The sequence below is a fragment of the Schistocerca piceifrons genome, chromosome X (assembly GCF_021461385.2).
Source record: "Schistocerca piceifrons isolate TAMUIC-IGC-003096 chromosome X, iqSchPice1.1, whole genome shotgun sequence".
Taxonomy (NCBI): Eukaryota; Metazoa; Arthropoda; class Insecta; order Orthoptera; family Acrididae; genus Schistocerca; species Schistocerca piceifrons.
The window spans coordinates 666572012-666591719 of record NC_060149.1 but is presented as its reverse complement, the minus strand read 5'-3'; the positions used below and the strand labels follow the sequence as shown (position 1 = coordinate 666591719).

Below are 19708 nucleotides of genomic sequence, written 5' to 3'. Positions count from 1 at the left end.
ACTTGTGTAATTATTTGCAGGTGGATTTGAGCATGCGATGCATATGCTGCACCATCACATTACTAAAGGGATGGTAGCTCATAGTCCTGCCATGTTTACGACTGCACAAACACAAAAGTTCCTCAAACAGTTGGCAACCCAACTGTGCACCCCAGGTCACACAGCTTTGCCTGACACCAACTTTTCGGATACCCTGATCTCGGGGTGCGACAAACTGTGTAATGCATCTTAAACAGCTTGATGCAACCTCACCAGGATAATTGGACAGACTCTGTTGTCCACTGTGTTGCACCAGACCCATAGCGCAGAGCCCTGCAGCAGCATGTGTTTCAGGTGCAATCCAGTCAAAGCAGGTTCCACATAGTAGTGTAGGAAGGAGGGGTCATCCTCATTATCGGTAGCTACAGTTGCCCATTAAATAACGGAGATAGTTTCGCAGTTGGCTGCCTCATTCAGCTGCCCTGTGATGTTGTTAAAAATGATTCAAATGGCTCTGAGCACTATGGGACTTATTATCTGAGGTCATCATTTCCCTAGAACTTAGAACTACTTAAACATAACTAACCTAAGGACATCACACACATTCATGCCAGGAGCAGGATTCGAATCTGCTACCACAGCAGTCGCGCGGTATCAGACTGAAATGCCTAGAACCGCTCGGTCACTACGGCCGGCCGATGTAGTTAGTATCGTCGAAAACTGTGTGATAAATTCAGTGCAGCGTGCCTGCTGTGGAGACTTGAGCTCAGCCACACGTTTGGAAATAGAAACCAATTGTTTGTGGTACACGTAAATTATAAACACTTGGGCCTCTAGCCATGGCCAAAAATGCTTATATAAATAGTTAAGAGCATGCTGCTGAAGGCACTCCAATTTCTCTGTTGCTCTGATAAGTTCTTCAAGAAATACGCCGAAGGGTGCAACACTGCACCCACTGCCGTGATCCACTAGCAGGGCAATGGGTACACTGGGAACAGGGTGGATTAACACAGTAGAATTTGCTAAACCTGTTTTGACAGGCTGGTATGCCTTAGTGGCCTCAAAGTTCCATGGGAATTTCGTACTTCCTGCTGTGTTCTTGCCCTTAGACAAATCATTGATTGGCTCTTCCGCCTTGGCTAAAAGGAACAAATGTCTATGATAGTAATTCGGCATTCCATGAAAGTGGCGGAGGCATTTAAAAGCCACAGGCAGTGACATCTGCATCATCTCAGCTACCTTATCAGGACTGGGAGAAATGGCAGCCTGTGAGCCAATATAACCAAGGAATTTAACCTCTTCTTCACCTGACACACATTTGTCTCTATTAATCTTAATGCCATAACTGTTCAGTCTCTTGACTAATGCACTGCTCTATGTGCTCCTCTTTCATGTGAGAAATACCAGAATATCATCAATATAACAGAAAACGACTGATAGCCTATGCAGTACCTCATCCATAAAAGGCGATGCCACGTTTTGATGGCGTTTCAAAGGCCAAAAGCCATTGCATTTTCTTGGGAAAGGTCAAACGATGTAGTCAAAGTCGTCTTATGTTTGACAAGAACAGTCATCGGTATATGCACAAAGGCTTTACTGCAGTCGATGACACTGAAGACACGACCACCATTAAAATTGCTATTGGAATCTGACGCTTTGGGCATGGGGTATTTATCAGGGATAGGACTAGCACTGAGGCCCCTGTAGTCCCCACAAATTCGTTGTGGTCAGACATTTTTTACACCATCTCTAGTGGTCATGTCCATGCACTGAATGGGCTTGACACTAGCCCATCAGCAATCATTTCATCAATGCAATTTCTCAAAAGGAAAACGTCTAGGCTTACTGGCCGCAGGTTGAGCAAGAGTAGTTCTTATGCTATGTGTAGTAGGATACCTCAGTTTACCCTTAGCCACAATGGAATCTGTCAGTGCTGGTAACGCCCGTAGGAGCAGCTGACTGAGGTCATCGTCTACCAGTGGCATGCTCCTGGAAGGGGATGAGGAGGAAGAGCCCAGCCTCTGCACAGCCACTATGTCATGAAGGTGTCATAGCTCTTCAAGTGTTTCTTTCTATCATTTTTCATTAGCCACCACATTCAGTCTGAAACAAACATTTTCCTCGATCTCACAAATTTTTGCGTCAAGCATCTTCTGCTGTCCTGTAACTCAGCAAGCTCAAAACTGTCATGTTTGTGCATTCCACACTGAGAATGGACCTGGCACAGTAGACACAGACATCTTCACACAGCTGATATCAGCAGCGTCGCACAGTATGCCGCCCAACATGGTCGAGAGCTTGGAAGATAGAGGTCGTTGGCAGTGCCACAGCACTGCTTGCTGACAACAAACTTCACCTTTCCGTTTTCACAGTGTTTGCTTGAGGATCCATTTTGTAGTGTGTGCAGCATGATGACGAAAAGAAAGAGTCGCCATTCTGTTCAGGATCACCATTTTAGGGGATGCCAATATCATACCTGGTGCACTAAACCAGGTATAATCGAGAATATGCTTCAGAAACTCTCCTCCCACGATTGGTCCTAAAATATCAGCAACCACAAAAGTCAAAGTAGGGGAAAACCCATCATCATATACCAGTCTCAGAATCTTCTTCCCAAACTTGGAATATGTGAATTGGAAGCGGTTGTCAACATAGAAACGCCAGAGGATCGGCGAAACTCATTTTTCCTCTGCAAGACCACACTGATTTACGACCCAGAATCCACAAGGAAACGAACTCCTGACGCTTTGTCTGTGATGAATAATCTTGCGAAGCCATCAACTTCTGATACTGTAGCATTCTTGTTGAATGGTAGGCACTCTGTAGAACTCGAACGAGCATGTACGCCTACTGGCACTCGGCAGCAGTGTTTGGTCACACACATGGCTGGGTGCATTGTCTTGCAGTTTTGTCTAAACGCCGTGGTACCAGCACCACGACCTGTTGCGTGCAGCAGAATCCCATTCGTTACTGTCGTCGATGCCTCCTTTTCTCGCAAGCCGCAAATTAAACCTGGCCAATTCATTGATAATTTTATCCATAAACGGCTCGGGAGCCGAAACACTAATTGTATACTGTGAAACTAGCGAGTCGGGGCTCGTTGAAGCCGTCACTGCTTGCATGCACGATTCAGGGCTGTCATTCATAACTTAACTCATGATGGCACTCGAATTACTCTTTGAACAGGCAGTCGCTACAGCATGCACCTTACGCGCCAATTCACCCACACAGAGTTCTGGAAAAACACACAGATCGATAATCTGCTGGAGTCGCGATTTCAGTGGTAAAAGAAAATGCTGCAGCACAGTTTCTGTAGATAACATCATCAAGTTCTTCAGTTAAACTTAGTTCAAGCTGGGAAATAATCAAAGTAAACTGACCAGCATCTCAGATAACACCGCACAACCGGAAAATGGCTTTCACCTGCATAAGCCAAAGTTGTGCTCTTATATACCACAAGGATGGAATTTTTATGTTGCAGATTCTGTTACCATTGTTGTTGTTTGGCGGTGGCGCTTGGAACTGCAGCAGTTGGCGGTGGTACGAGGTGCATTCAAGTTCTAAGGCCTCCGATTTTTTTTCTAATTAACTACTCACCCGAAATCGATGAAACTGGGGTTACTTCTCGACGTAATCGCCCTGCAGACGTACACATTTTTCACAACGCTGACGCCATGATTCCATGGCAGCGGCGAAGGCTTCTTTAGGAGTCTGTTTTGACCACTGGAAAATCGCTGAGGCAATAGCAGCACGGCTGGTGAATGTGCGGCCACGGAGAGTGTCTTTCATTGTTGGAAAAAGCCAAAAGTCACTAGGAGGCAGGTCAGGTGAGTAGGGAGCATGAGGAATCACTTCAAAGTTGTTATCTCGAAGAAACTGTTGCGTAACGTTAGCTCGATGCGCGGGTGCGTTGTCTTGGTGAAACAGCACACGCGCAGCCCTTCCCGGACGTTTTTGTTGCAGTGCAGGATGGAATTTGTTCTTCAAAACATTTTCGTAGGATGCACCTGTTACCGTAGTGCCTTTGGAACGCAATGGGTAAGGATTACGCCCTCGCTGTCCCAGATCATGGACACCATCATTTTTTCAGCACTGGCGGTTACCCGAAATTTTTTTGGTGGCGGTGAATCTGTGTGCTTCCATTGAGCTGACTGGCGCTTTGTTTCTGGCTTGAAAAATGGCATCCACGTCTCATTAATTGTCACAACCGACGAAAAGAAAGTCCCATTCATGCTGTCGTTGCGCGTCAACATTGCTTGGCAACATGCCACATGGGCAGCCATGTATTCGTCCGTCAGCATTCGTGGCAACCACCTGGATGACACTTTCCGCATTTTCAGGTCGTCAAGCAGGATTGTGTGCACAGAACCCACAGAAATGCCAACTCTGGAGGCGATCTGTTCAACAGTCATTCGGCGATCCCCCAAAACAATTCTCTCCACTTTCTCGATCATGTCGTCAGACCGGCTTGTGCGAGCCAGAGGTTGTTTCAGTTTGTTGTCACACGATGTTCTGCCTTCATTAAACTGTCGCACCCACGAACGCACTTTCGACACATCCATAACTCCATCACCACATGTCTCCTTCAACTGTCAATGAATTTCAATTGGTTTCACATCACGCAAATTCAGAAAACGAATGATTGCACGCTGTTCAAGTAAGGAAAACGTCGCCATTTTAAGTATTTAAAACAGTTCTCATTCCCGCCACTGGCGGTAAAATTCCATCTGCCGTACGGTGTTGCCATCTCTGGGACGTATTGACAATGAACGCGGCCTCATTTTAAAACAATGCGCATGTTTCTATCTCTTTCCAGTCCAGAGAAAAAATCGGAGGCCTTAGAACTTGAATGCATCTCATACAACACTACTAGTTGACAGCAAACCTCAACATTCCGTTTTAACTGTGTTGGTGTGAGGATCCATTGTATAGTGTGTGCAGCATGATGACAAAAAGAAGGAGTCGCCATTCGGTTCAGGGTCACCACTTTAGGTGACACCAATATCACACCCTTTAATGAACAAGCTTGTTAATATGAACACTTTTTATATTTCTCCATAACACACAGCAGCATGATATCCAGAACATATTAGAACAACAAGAGAGAGACCAAGGACGTAATAATTAAAAACCCATAAAAAACAAAGTGCCCTCTCACACTCTTGGGTCAAGGATGGTTTGCACCTTAACTGCTGTCCTCAACTTTATCGATTCTTAATGTGTCCACCACAGTATAATTATCTTTTGAGGCTCATGGCTCCTTGTATAACACAAAAAAATACTTGCATGTGAATAGCAAATTTCTACACGTGATCAACTGATGGTGACGTTAAGATTCCTGGCAACAGGAAGGAGCTACAAGGATTCAGAATTTTTTACTGCAATTTCGAAAGAAGCACTGAGTGAAATTACACCCAACACTTGTGAAGCCATGTACACTGTCCTGGAATATGGTTTCATGAAGGTAAGTAAAGTGTTGTACGTAGATTCTGACAATTTACGTATAATTATTTACAGTTTAGACGTGTTTGAAGCACAGTGTATTCTTAAAAATTATATACGTGGCCAGTGAGCTGTAGTTTAGTTTGTTTCGGAGTCAGGATTTCAAATCCCCTGCCCGAAGTCTACCAACAACCTGGTAAAGACTTTTGCACCAGAATATAAAAATCCCTTCTGAACTGTAGATAGGGATTCATAGTTCATCTGGAAAGGTTTTCTTCAAGTATTGTGGCAGTGAATTCTACAGTTCACCTCTAAATCACTCTTGTTGTGAACTCCATATTATTTTAGGAAATAAAACAAGCATAATTATCCCCTGTGTCACTGTTCCAAGGTCTTCCCTCATCAGCTAACACAATATTCTGATGGTACTGTTCTTATAGAACAAATAGGGCCTAATTTTTTTAGCTACTCTGTCACATAAGATTCTGCCATAGGACAGTACGGACAAGAGGAGGGTATGACATGTGGGTCACCGATTTTGATCAAGTCCTGCAAGGATGTTCTATATTGAAAATAGAGAGAGACACATGTTTTGGCTTTTTGCTAGACACTTCTTAGTTTTTGAAAAAATGTCTAGATCAAACTCAATGACAGAAACTCGTATTTTCAGAGTGATGCATCGAAAGAGTGTCTAAAAACAAACATTTTTATTGGTATTATATTGGGTCTGAAGTTAGTAATGTTCGATTTGTTAACGTTTTTGTGTTTTCACGCAGTAATTTGGGAACCCATCATTCAATGTGTCTAACAGATCTGTAGTCTTGTAGTCAGGGCATTACAATACCAAACCGGTAGTCGATGTTCGATTCTTGGTTGTGGCAGTTTTTTTTCATTTGACTTTTCTGGTGTATCTGATAATATTCTAATAATCGTAATACTTTACTTTGCCTTTTTAAGAAAAATAAAACATTGGGAGGTGTGAGGAATAATCAGGTAAGTATATATTGTAATGTATTGACAGTTACGTTCACCATGATACACAGAACAAAAATACATCTAAAGTACACTCCTGGAAATGGAAAAAAGAACACATTGACACCGGTGTGTCAGACCCACCATACTTGCTCCGGACACTGCGAGAGGGCTGTACAAGCAATGATCACACGCACAGCACAGCGGACACACCAGGAACCGCGACGTTGGCCGTCGAATGGCTCTAGCTGCGCAGCATTTGTGCACCGCCGCCGTCAGTGTCAGCCAGTTTGCCGTGGCATACAGAGCTCCATCGCAGTCTTTAACACTGGTAGCATGCCGCGACAGCGTGGACGTGAACCGTATGTGCAGTTGACGGACTTTGAGCGAGGGCGTATAGTGGGCATGCGGGAGGCCGGGTGGATGTACCACCGAATTGCTCAACACGTGGGGCGTGAGGTCTCCACAGTACATCGATGTTGTCGCCAGTGGTCGACGGAAGGTGCACGTGCCCGTCGACCTGGGACCGGACCGCAGCGACGCACGGATGCACGCCAAGACCGTAGGATCCTACGCAGTGCCGTAGGGGACCGCACCGCCACTTCCCAGCAAATTAGGGACACAGTTGCTCCTGGGGTATCGGCGAGGACCATTCGCAACCGTCTCCATAAAGCTGGGCTACGGTCCCGCACACAGTTAGGCCGTCTTCCCCTCACGCCCCAACATCGTGCAGCCCGCCTCCAGTGGTGTCGCGACAGGCGTGAATGGAGGGACGAATGGAGACGTGTCGTCTTCAGCGATGAGAGTCGCTTCTGCCTTGGTGCCAATGATGGTCGTATGCGTGTTTGGCGCCGTGCAGGTGAGCGCCACAATCAGGACTGCATACGACCGAGGCACACAGGGCCAACACCCGGCATCATGATGTAGGGAGCGATCTCCTACACTGGCCGTACACCACTGGTGATCGTCGAGGGGACACTGAATAGTGCACGGTACATCCAAACCGTCATCGAACCCATCGTTCTACCATTCCTAGACCGGCAAGGGAACTTGCTGTTCCAACAGGACAATGCACGTCCGCATGTATCCCGTGCCACCCAACGTGCTCTAGAAGGTGTAAGTCAACTACCCTGGCCAGCAAGATCTCCGGATCTGTGCCCCATTGAGCATGTTTGGGACTGGATGAAGCGTCGTCTCACGCGGTCTGCACGTCCAGCCTGAACGCTGGTCCAACTGAGGCGCCAGGTGGAAATGGCATGGCAAGCCGTTCCACAGGACTACATCCAGCATCTCTACGATCGTCTCCATGGGAGAATAGCAGCCTGCATTGCTGCGAAAGGTGGATATACACTGTACTAGTGCCGACATTGTGCATGCTCTGTTGCCTGTGTCTATGTGCCTGTGGTTCTGTCAGTGTGATCATGTGATGTATCTGACCCCAGGAATGTGTCAATAAAGTTTCCCGTTCCTGGGACAATGAATTCATGGTGTTCTTATTTCAATTTCCAGGAGTGTATATTACTGCATAGTCCTAACTGATCATCTATTTGTGACTGTGCTTAAAATCAGTGAGGTGAAACTTATCATAGACAAGTAAATATTTCTCACACCATGTGCAACACATGCACAAAATCTCACTGCATTTACATGTTTTCCAGTACATTGTTCATGGGAAAAATATCTAATTCACGTTGCAAGAAATAGATCTGTAAGATATCATTTTTGGATGAACACCAAGCATATAAAAGCATATCTTGAAAGATAGGCATGGACAACTCGTTGTGGACCAATGCATGAATTTTGACAGCATCCACCCCATCTTTAATTCTCTGCTCTGCTATGATGTTGTATGATTTTGAGGTTGTGTGATGAATTTGTTTACATCTCATAAAAGTAAACGTCACTCAGCTGACTAAAAGTGGCGCATTTTGGTGCTATCACTTTCACGTTGCAAGCCGCATGATCATCACCATCTACGAAAGTCTTATCAAGCACATCGTGCATTATGATGAAAATAGCTCTCAATACATTATACAGGTATTTCCACAAGAGAGTGCAAAAATATAAGAGGACATAGAGAAAGCTCCACTGAACGGATTGCGATAGTGAATCTGGGGTCAGAGACGCCAACTTAAGGAGATATGGATGTAAATTTGTCTACCGTTTTGTCTAGCATTACTGTTTTCTAGCTTATTTAGAACTAACATGCATAGAAGTTTCTACATACCGTGCTGTTTATTTTTCATGTACATCGTTTATTTGCTGCAAGGAAACAAGGAGGATGAGCCTGATTACCAGGAAGTATTTTTTTTACTTTACTTGTCCATTAGATGGAACTGTTGTATCGTATTTACGTTGTCGCGTGACAGAATGTGCTGTGAATCAACGATAGACCCATTCATTACTCAGGGCGATTCAGAGACGTAGAGTCCAGTACGATGGAGCAGTACTGGTACAATATTTCCTGGTCGCTGTGTTAAAAGGGGAGGTCCTATTTCATGGTGTGCGAGGTCACCTGACCTGTCCTATGAAGATATCTAAAGTCACTTGCGTATGAGACCCCCAATGGATACAGAGATGTAATTAGTTGTCAGAATTGTAGCTGCCTATGATGTGATTCGAAACACACCAGGGTGCATCAGAAACTTGTTAGTCGATGTCATGTTTGCATTGAGGTTGATGGCCCTCAGTTTCCTCACATTTTGCAAGACACAGTACAAACGGTACGTTCCTTGTGTCAATCATGACATTTGCAGTTAACTAATGTAAACAAAAAAGTACACAGTAATGTTCATTTTATTCCTATTATCTCCTTAAGCTGTCTTATCGAACCCCAGGTTCCCAACCTCAAACTGTTCAGTGGAGCATCCCTGTCCTGTTAAATTTTTGCACACTCTTACGGAAACACTATATATGTACTTCTTTGGTTATTACTTCCAAAAATCTAAATACAGTATTCTGATTATTAGAATATTATCACATGGACCAGAAAAGTCGAACCAAAAAATGTCACGACCAAGAATCATACATGGACCAGCGGTTTGGTATTGTAGTGCCATGACTACTCGACTATCGACATCACTCTGGTGGACACATTGAATGATGGATACCGAAGCTATAGCATAAAAACACAAAACCTTAATAACTCGAACATTATTAAATTTGCACCCAATATTACACTAATAAAAAATGTTTGTTTTTAGACGATCTTTTGATGCATAACACTGAAAATACAATTTTCCGTCATCAATTTTGACCTCGATATTTTTCCAAAAACTGGGAAATGTCTAGCAAAGCACTGAAACACGTGTCTCTTTTTTATTTTTAATATAGAACGTCCTTGCAAGACTTGATCAAATTGGTGGCCCACATGTCAGACCCTCTCCTTGTGAATGAAAGTAGTATGCTAGCAATCCCCTAGCGCCAGATCGAATATATTTCGTTACCTTCCTTAGGTCTTTGTAGTAAACGGCCCGCAATGGATTTATTTATTTCATTGGCGTTTCCCAGTTCGCTTTAGGGTCAACGTCTTGTAATTTCTCTATTAAAGAATTGAACAGCTGCCTTCTTATCTCTATCGCTGTATTCCTGCTCTTAATTTCCACGAACATGTATGACTCCTACACTTTTCGATAAATTCGGCAATGACCTCTCAAGAACACTGACATGAATCTTCCACTTTAAACTTCACTATACACGCACGGACGAGAAATACTGCACTGAACAAACAGCTGACTCAAACACGTTCTGCGTGCCAGATTTGCGACTACCTACTGTCCATACGCTCCAAATTGTCTGCGCAGATGTGTGTGATATGAACCCATAGATTCGTGCAATTTCGCTCAAAACTGCCACTCCAACTCCCAGGTTTGCTCACATCACATACCTGCGCAAATCGTCTGTCCACGCGCAAAAATCTGTCTCTGCGGGTGTGGGAAGCGCAGACATTTATTCAGACAGATCGTTACGTGTAGCAGACCATTGTTTTGACATCTTGACACCGTATCGACCAGGTAGAGAAGACTAGTGTCGACTATCACGACTTCTTTGCCGTGCGAAGTTTGAATTTGAAACGGTAATGGCGCGTAGTGTGATTTCAGGAAAAAGTGATGTAGTAATGGAGGGTGATGAAAGCGAGGATGAAATTTTTGTAGGGCGGCTACAGAAGAAGGAGCTTTTGAAACTCCGTGTTGCAGGGAATAAAATACCTACAGCGTGCAGGTATGACTGTCTGCTGTTGCTAATATTGCCTTTCGTGCTGCTGAGTCTGTCACTCCAGTGGCAGATGAAATAATTTTATACTCAATATATATGTATTTAGGCCCGTCACTAGCGAATACGTATGACTGGAAATAGTGTATGCGTTTTCTAATTTCATTTCCTTGTAATATGTCATCGGATATTTGCTTTCCAAATTTTTCGTATAATATGTGTATAGAAATTACTGTTTATTGACGATAGATTTAGAGGCATCTTGCGTAGTTAAAGAGCAAACTGACCCAATATTTACATTGGGCATTGTTGTTACTTCAGCGAAAAGTAAAGAATTTGTGCAGTTTGTCAAATACATAAGGCAAATGGAGAAAGACCGTGTAAGTCGTGTCGGCCTTAGTATGTGACTTGTCCCATTTCCATCTTCATCCATTTCCCAACAAAAACATTCAATCTCAGCGTTAATCCAGTCTGCTAGCTGCGATGTGATGTGTAAAATCACGGGACCTCATTTGTGCGCGAGCTGTCGTTATTGACTTCACAATTAATTGTATCAAAAACAGCATTAATCAACAGTGGAGCAACAGCCACCGCCACCACATGTGGTACTACACACACACACACACACACACACACACACACACACACAGTGAATGTATCCTGTTATGACATTGAAATGGCTTATGGGGAAATAATAAAACGGAAGAAATGGAGTGACAGTACCTGATTTCCGCTAATCAAAAGTGATCATAGCAAATATGTGTGGAATGTATGCAGGGGTTAATTTACATTAGGTTCATATTCACCACATACCTCTAATGTAGTGGGAAAAAGACTCGGAAATATTCACACTATAGGCTGAGAAAATGTGGACAGTTGCAAATCCAGAAATGCATTTAGCGAGGCACACAAATGTATGCTGGAAAACACTGCAGTCTGTAGTAGTTATGAGTAGGTTAATAAAATATAAAATTTTGGTTCAGCTTAAGAAATCAAGAGGGAGGTATTTGGGAAAAAAATCCTCTTTATTGTAGACATATATTAACTGTGTATTAAGGTGACCCATCTGTTGCAGTGGGTAGGAAATTCACATTGTAATAGTAATTGGATCCGATTGTGAGATTTAGTATTACATTCACCTTAAGGGCTGGAGCAAACTTCTAGTTGCGTCATGGCACTATCCATGAGGATTATCCAATTTCTTAACTGAGAACCCTGAAAAACTGCTAGAAAAGCGTAGCTTCTACACTTGTTTCCTGATTTTTGTGTTAGATGATATAGGCAGATAGATATTCATACCACTTCCATTTCACTTATATTACATTACTTATCTTTCCATCATCAGCCAGGGCTGATTTGTGCATATTCCTAATTACTCTGACATGTCTGAAACAGGCAGACAGCATCAAACACAAGAAACACTCATACGTAAAGCCAAATATTCCCATTTTCTGCACTTACAGAGGAGCCCAGTGTATATTCACTGGTTTACAATCGACAGTTGAGAAGAAAGGGCTGAAAAACTATACGAATGTAGCAACAAGATACCAAGATCTGGCAGTTTGCCCAAATTTTCTGGTCTTTCATTCTCGTACTTGGTGAAATTTTCTTCGCATTTATGATAATGAGTCTTCCTATGGCAAACCATATATTTGGTCATCAATAATTGTTGTGAACAAGACATTGTGAAACCTTCCTTCATCTTTCAAGACAGTTTGTTACTTTGCAAATAATGTTATAACATGTTTAAATACAAGCCTACTGCTATAAATATATTTGAAGCATAGGATATACCTTCAATAAGGCAGGTGTTAATCTAGAAAGGATGCTGTATGACACCTTCAAATATTGCTGTATCAGAGTTCTGATGCTGAATCCCTCACAATATAAGACAGTTTGCTCTGAACTGTAAAACTGTCAAGCAGCAGGGGTGGCACCTATGCTTGGCATTACACATCGTCCGTATACAGTATAGAGAAGTGAGAGGCAGGGGTGTAGAGATACACACTGCTGCCACTTGCTCACACACCAGAACTCACTTGAAAGTGGCTTCACAGCTGAGTGTGTTGTTGAGGAGAATCCAAAATGAAAATATTGTAATTCAACAAATGACAGCCAGTGTGACAGGTAGTTGTCATTCAGAAAATTTTAGGTGTCGGCCCCCTTGTAACTTTTAATCAGTGTTTATTATTATTTGCAGCAAATGTTCCCATTGGAGAACAATAAAGAGGCAACTGCCATTCTTTCTCAAGGTTCTTCTTATTTTTCCAATATTTCTTCATGTTCTCTCCAAAGACCTTATTTCTTTTTTCAATCCACTTTGGTCTGCATGACTTTGGTTCTATCTCTGGAATAAGCTTTCACTTATCAGTTTTGCTTCTGACTGTACCTATGCCTGATGTGTTTGTTACATCAATTTTTACTTTTGCCAAATCCTTCTTAACTTCAGTTATCCAGGATATTGATGCTGTAAGTGATGTCACATAGTTCAGTTGACGTTTAGTTAGTATGTTTCCAGATAATCTGTCTAGGTGTTCATAGAATTTCATTCATCAATTTTGATGTTTGACACTTTTTTCTGTTGTCTCAATGATTTGCAGTCTGTATCCATCTTGTGTGTATCATGGTTCCAGAATTTTTCTAATCTTTCTCTCTACTTTCTTAATTTCTTGTAAATCTAATTTTCCATTAAATGAGTGTTTCACTTTCATATGTGACTATTGGTTTGGTTACTCTGTTGTAGTGTCTGATTTTAATGCCTATTGACAGGCATTTTTTGTTATACAAATTTGGAACAAGTCTGGGCACTTTGATTTTCTGCAGTCTGTTTTTTTGTGCTATTTTTTTCAACTTATGTTGGTTCAGTAGTTTCATTGAGGTACCTAGTGTTTGATAATTGATTTCACCATAATTTGTTTTAAGTTTCAGAATATCCAACTTGGAACACATGAATTCAGTCTTCTCAGAGGAGCTTTGCAGGCCAGTCTCCTCTGCGCATCCTTTGAGAGTCTCAATTTGTTTTACTTCTTTTTGTTCACTGTTGATTAGAATTGCTAAGTCATCTGCAAACGCTAAATATGAAACATTCAATTTTCCGTGACCTCTTCTTTGTTCAGTTGCCTTCCAAAAGTTTTGTTTTCTTAGTTCTATTTCCAATTCTTTCATTACTTTGTATAAAACTATTGAATAATGGTGGTGGGGTCCCATCTCCTTGTCTTACTCCGGTTTTAACTGAGGTTGGTTCCAAAATTTCATCTATGAATTTAAATTTTGATTTGGTTTTTGTCAGTGTTTGTTTGATCATTGTTTATAATAATAGTTTAATTTCTTTGGTGGTTGTAGACCCTTTCATTGTAATATTAGAAAACTGGATTGGAAATTAAGACCTGGATCATATTCAATAGTGTTTGTGAAACACATGTAAAAGTGTGTTTTCTTGTGTAGTTGTTAGTGTTCTTTTGAGAACTGTCACATCAATTAAAGTTATATGAAAAATCACATAAAACTTGTGGGCTTAACGTGGCTTCTATAATACACAGTTTACACTTTTGATATGTAATAAATGTATTAATAGGTCAACCTTTCGTCAATGAGATCACTTATGCAGTTCGGTATGTATATTTTAATTACTTAAAAATTCCTTTGTGGCATTATAAACTAGCACATTTTGTGACTTACATAGAGAGATTACACTTACAGAAAATAGTGTGTGACACCTCTGGTGAAACCGGTTATTTTTATTTTGTTGTTTCATACAGCAGTGATATAATGAACTGTTTTATAGGTACTTTTAGTCAGCAAAGACAACTGTTTACACAGCTGAAGAACTTCCAGGATCTAAACACCTAAGATTCCTTGTAGAATGAAGGACTGGGGCTTAAACATCATGAGAATTGCCTGCTTAGCAATTACAACTGGCCATACAGGACAGGTTGGATATGATGATCATTCCACAGAGCCATAGTGAGGAGATCATTAGGGTTGTGGAGTGTGTCAGAGCAACAAAGATACATAACATTTGCAGAACAACTGATTTGCCACTTTACCTTCCACACACCCTAAAAGAGATGCACTTTATTATTAATAAAAAGTTACTAAAAATGTTTAAATGCATACGTATGAAAGTGCGAAAGATAATCCCTAGGATATTACTTTTGAGTGGTTAGTGTGTGCTGCTGTTCATGCTGAAAAAAATATCATAGCTACTGCTGTCAAGGATATATACTTAATGGGTTAAACATTTTGCATGAAAGCAGATGAAATGTAGTAAAAAATGAAATGAAAATGAATGACCCAGTGCAGGAAACTTATTTCTTCTAAGTATCTTTGATATCTATCAGCAGTACTGATGTATTGCCTCAAGAAGGTGAGTACTGACTAGCAACTGTTTCCCATAATTTATAGTTTGATAATGTGAATTTTCCTTTTTATGCACATTACATGACTGAGATGTATGAATGTTGCTATATGTACTTTGTAACAATTTTTTTGGAATGTTGTTCAAGTAGTTCAGTGCAAGGTGGCCACGTAAAAGATAACCATTTTACCCAGATGTGAGATTCAGTAATCTTTGTTGGGAAAAGCTTTGAGTTCATAATGTTCTGACTGCCAAAATGTGTCTTAACAGTATTGAACACCATAACAAAATTGATAAAATTCATCCTAGACTTTCATTTGGAACTTGCTATTATCACCCCCCTGCGGGTTCGGGGGTAAGAATAGGCCCGCGGTATTCCTGCCTGTCGTAAGAGGCAACTAAAAGGAGTCTCAAACGTTTTGGCCTTAATGTGATGGTCTCCATTAGGGTTTGACCTCCATTTTTCCAAATTCCACAGAAGTACGAGCCTTTTGGGGAAGGACACCTTACGTGGTGCACCATCAGTCCTCTGTGCCCTAAGACCTTGGCACTCTTGATCGTCTTGGCGTCGTACCTGCGCCCTCCATCCCTCCTGTTGGGCATACACACCTGATGTATTGTGTATGTACCGCCCTTAGTGCGTCACCATCAGCACCCACGATCACTATGGACTACCCATGGCACCCGAAATCCAGCACGGTAGCCAGCCCGTTGTGGTGGGGTCGTCATGTACCCTCTAGGTTGTAGCCCCCTGACAACACAGGGATCGTACTGCCGATGCCTGAGCTGATACCTCCCCACGTAAGCCAAGGAGTAGATGCTCGTCTCTCTGGGGCATCGGGACTCCCGGCAACGGCCATCCTGCCAGGTGGCCTTTGCTGTGGCTGGGTGGCGCCCGTGGGGAGAGCCCCTGGTCGGAGTGGGTGGCATCGGGGCGGATGCCCCGCAATGAAGCGAGTGAAATCTCAATCTGGTGGTCGCCCGACCGCCAATGTCTCTAAGCGTGGTAAGGTGGAATTTAACGCTGTGACATATAACCCGAAGTCGTTCCCTTCCCTAGCCACACCATGGGAGGAACGTAGGGTTGCAGACAGACAGGAGCCGTATTCGCCACGATACCTTGTATGCAGCAGAACTGATGGGGATTTGTTTTTGGGGACTAAGCCTCTTTTCTTCGTGCACCATCTCGAAGATAAGTTTGGGGAAGTGGCGTCTCTTTCCAAACTGAGGAGCGGCGCCATTTTGATACAAGCAGCTTCATCTGCGCAGTCCCAGGCATTACTCGCCTGTGAGAAGCTCGTTGACATCCCCGTTACTGTCACTCCCCATAAGTCCTTAAATTTGGTCCAGGGGATTATTTTTCATAAAGATCTTCTGCTACAGTCTGATGACGAGCTACGTGAGAACCTGGCATGACGAGGTGTCCACTTTGTCCGTCGTGTCTTTAGGGGGCCCAAGGATAATAGGGTCGCTACCGGTGCTTTCATCCTGGCCTTTGAGGGCGACTGCTTGCCTGAGAAAGTCAAGGTCATGATATACCGGTGCGATGTCAAGCCCTATGTCCCGCCCCCTATGCGATGCTTCCAGTGCTGGAAATTCGGACACATGTCCTCCAGGTGCACTTCCAGCCCCACGTGTCGTGATTGTGGACGACCTCCGCATCCTAATGCTCCATGTGCTCCGCCTCCCACCTGCGTTAACTGTGGGGAGCCTCATTCTCCCTGCTCACCAGACTGTACGGTCTATCAACGAGAACGGAAGATACAAGAAATTAAGACCTTGGACCGTTTAAGTTACCAAGAGGCAAAGAAGAAATTAGAACGACTCAACCCCACACCTATGTTGAGGAGTTACGCTACCGTCACACTGCCGCCGCCAGCTCCTGCACAGACTCCCTTCTCTGTTGGCCCACAGGGAAATCAAGTAACGTCTGCCCCACCGCTGGGACAGTCCGCTCTCTCTTCCACTGCTCCCAAAACACCGAGTTTGGGAGCAGTGCGCCCCAAGCAACCGGGGACGTTGGTCCCCACCTCTCAGCCGGAGCGGCGACAGCCCTCTCCGGCTCCTCAGCCGGGGAAGCGACAGCTCCCTCCGGCTGATCAGCCGGAGACGCAACAGCGTCCTCCGGCCTCACTTGTTCGGAAGGGATCCCTTCGAGGGCGTCCCTTCCACGGACTTCCCCAGTGTCTCACAAGCCACTAGCCAGTGGCTGAAAAAGCCACCAGCTGCTGGTCGAAGGGCTTCACGCTCTTCCTCTGTTCCTGACAATATGTCAGGACAGCCCTCCCAGCATGCCAACCCTCCTCCCAAAGACAAGAGAGAGAAGAGGAAGCTCTCCAAGAAGGATAAGGACCCCGTGGTTCCCGCACCAACGCTCCCTGTCAGCTCAGCCTCTGAGGACGGGGTCGAGCTCTTTGCGTCCCCTGATGACCTAGATCTCGCCGTCTCCTCAGAAAGGATGGCCGTAGTGACGTCTGTCGCTCAGTCGGTGGCAGCATGTTACCCTGCCAAGTAATTTGCGTTTTCTGTGCCTGAATGCCCCTACCGGACACGCTTTGTACAATCCTCCAGTGGAATTGTGGCGGTTATTTTAGCCATCTCCCTGAGCTACGGCAGCTTCTAAGCCTGACACCTGCTTTCTGCATTGCCCTACAGGAAACCTGGTTCCCGGCAATGCGGACCCCTGTCCTTCGTGGATACAGGGATTATTACTGCAACCGTAGCACTTACAATTGTGTGTCAGGTGGAGCCTGCGTGTATGTCCTTACCTCTGTATATAGTGCTCCTGTGCCCCTTCAAACATCATTGGAAGCTGTGGCTGTACGTGTCAGGACTACCCAGGACATAACCGTCTGCAGTGTCTATCTCCCTCCAGGTGGTACAGTCTCCCTGACCGACTTGGCTGCACTTGTCGCCCAACTCCCCGCGCCTTTTCTTCTCCTTGGGGATTTTAACGCCCACAATCCCCTGTGGGGTGGAACAAAGGTTACTGGCAGAGGCAGGGAGGTCGAGAATCTCATCTCCCAACTCGACCTCTGCCTCTTAAACACTGGCGCTGCCACACATTTCAGTGTGGGGCATGGCACGTTCTCGGCCATAGATCTGTCGTTGTGCAGCCCAGGGCTTGTACCATCGGTCCACTGGAGAGTCCACGTGGACTTGTGTGGTAGTGACCATTTTCCGATCTCCCTTTCACTACCACAGCGTCGCTCCCTTGCGCGCTCGCCTAGATGGGCATTTAGCAAGGCAAACTGGGGCACGTTCTCCTCTGCTGCCACTGTTGACTCTCTCCCCCATGGTTCCATCGATGTGACGGTTGAGACACTGACTGCAGCGATTGTTTCCGCTGCGGAACGTACCATTCCTCGTTCGTTAGGGTGCCCCCGGCGAAAGTCGGTGCCTTGGTGGTCTGCAGAGGTCGCTGACGCCATTAAAGAACGTCGGCGGGCTCTTCAGCGACATAAGCGGCACCCGTCTTTGGAGAACCTCATTTTTTTCAAACGTCTCCGTGCTCAGGCACGGCGGCTCATCAAAAGGCGGAAACAGGAGTGCTGGGAGAGGTACGTTTCCACCATTGGTTCCCGTACTTCACCCTCCCAGGTGTGGATGAAGATTCGGCGCATCTTTGGATTGCAGCACTCTACAGGTGTCGCAGGGCTTACCATCAACGGGGCGGTATCCACCGATGCCGATGCAATCGCCGAGCATTTCGCTCAGCACTATGTTCGGGCCTCTGCGTCGGGGAATTACCCGCCCGCGTTTCGCGCGCTCCAACGCCGGGAGGAAGGCAAACGGCTTTCTTTTGCTTCTCGCTACCCTGAGGCGTATAACGCCCCATTTAGTTTGTGGGAACTGCAGAGTGCCCTGGCACAGTGCCCCGATACAGCCTCTGGGCCAGATGACATCCACAATCAGATGCTCAAACACCTTTCCCCGGACTGTCAGTGGTGTGTTCTTGCCATCTTCAACCGCATATGGGGCGATGGTGTCTTTCCGTCGCAGTGGCGGGAGAGTACTGTCATTCCGGTGCTGAAGCCTGGTAAGGACCCACTTATTGTGGATAGCTATCGGCCCATCAGCTTGACAAATACTCTGTGTAAGCTCTTGGAACGCATGGTGAGTCGACGGCTGTGTTGGCTACTCGAGTCTCGGGGTCTTCTGGCTCCGTGCCAGAGCGGCTTCCGTCAGGGCCGTTCCACTGCCGATACTTTGGTCTTTCTTGAGTCTGCAATCCGCACTGCTTTTTCCAGGCGCCAACACCTTGTCTCCGTCTTTTTCGACCTCTCCAGAGCATATGACACGACGTGGCGGCACCATATTCTCGCCACGTTGCACGGGTGGGGTCTCCGGGGCTCTCTCCCCATTTTTATTCAGAATTTTTTATCTGTTCGGACATTCCACGTTTTAATTGGCACATCCCATAGTTCACTTCATGTCCAAGAGAACGGCGTTCCACAGGGCTCTGTATTGAGCGTGCCCCTTTTCCTTGTGGCCATTAATGGCCTTGCAGCAGCAATAGGGTTGTCTGTCTCACCCACGTTACATGCTGACGATTTCTGTCTCTTTTTCAGCTCCTCCACCATTGGTGTTGCAGAACGTCGGTTGCAGGGAGCCATACGCAAGGCGCAGGCGTGGGCCCTAGCCCATGGGTTTCAGTTTTCTCCTGCGAAGACTTGTGTTATGCACTTTTGTCGGCGTCGCACTGTCCATCCCCACCCTGAGCTCTATCTTCAGGCCTCTCGCAGG

At 44.8% G+C, this 19708-nt stretch overlaps 1 protein-coding gene across 2 annotated transcripts in view; it reads left to right on the top strand.

Moving 5' to 3' along the window:
* The first annotated feature begins 10458 nt into the window (after positions 1-10458).
* The window catches only part of LOC124722979, a 241189-nt gene continuing 231939 nt past the window's right edge, over positions 10459-19708 (top strand). For both annotated transcript variants that reach the window (XM_047248149.1, XM_047248148.1), the window contains exon 1: positions 10459-10614. In XM_047248149.1, the coding sequence (XP_047104105.1) occupies positions 10472-10614 (143 nt within the window). In that variant the 5' untranslated portion in view covers positions 10459-10471. The remainder of the gene's footprint in view (positions 10615-19708) is intronic.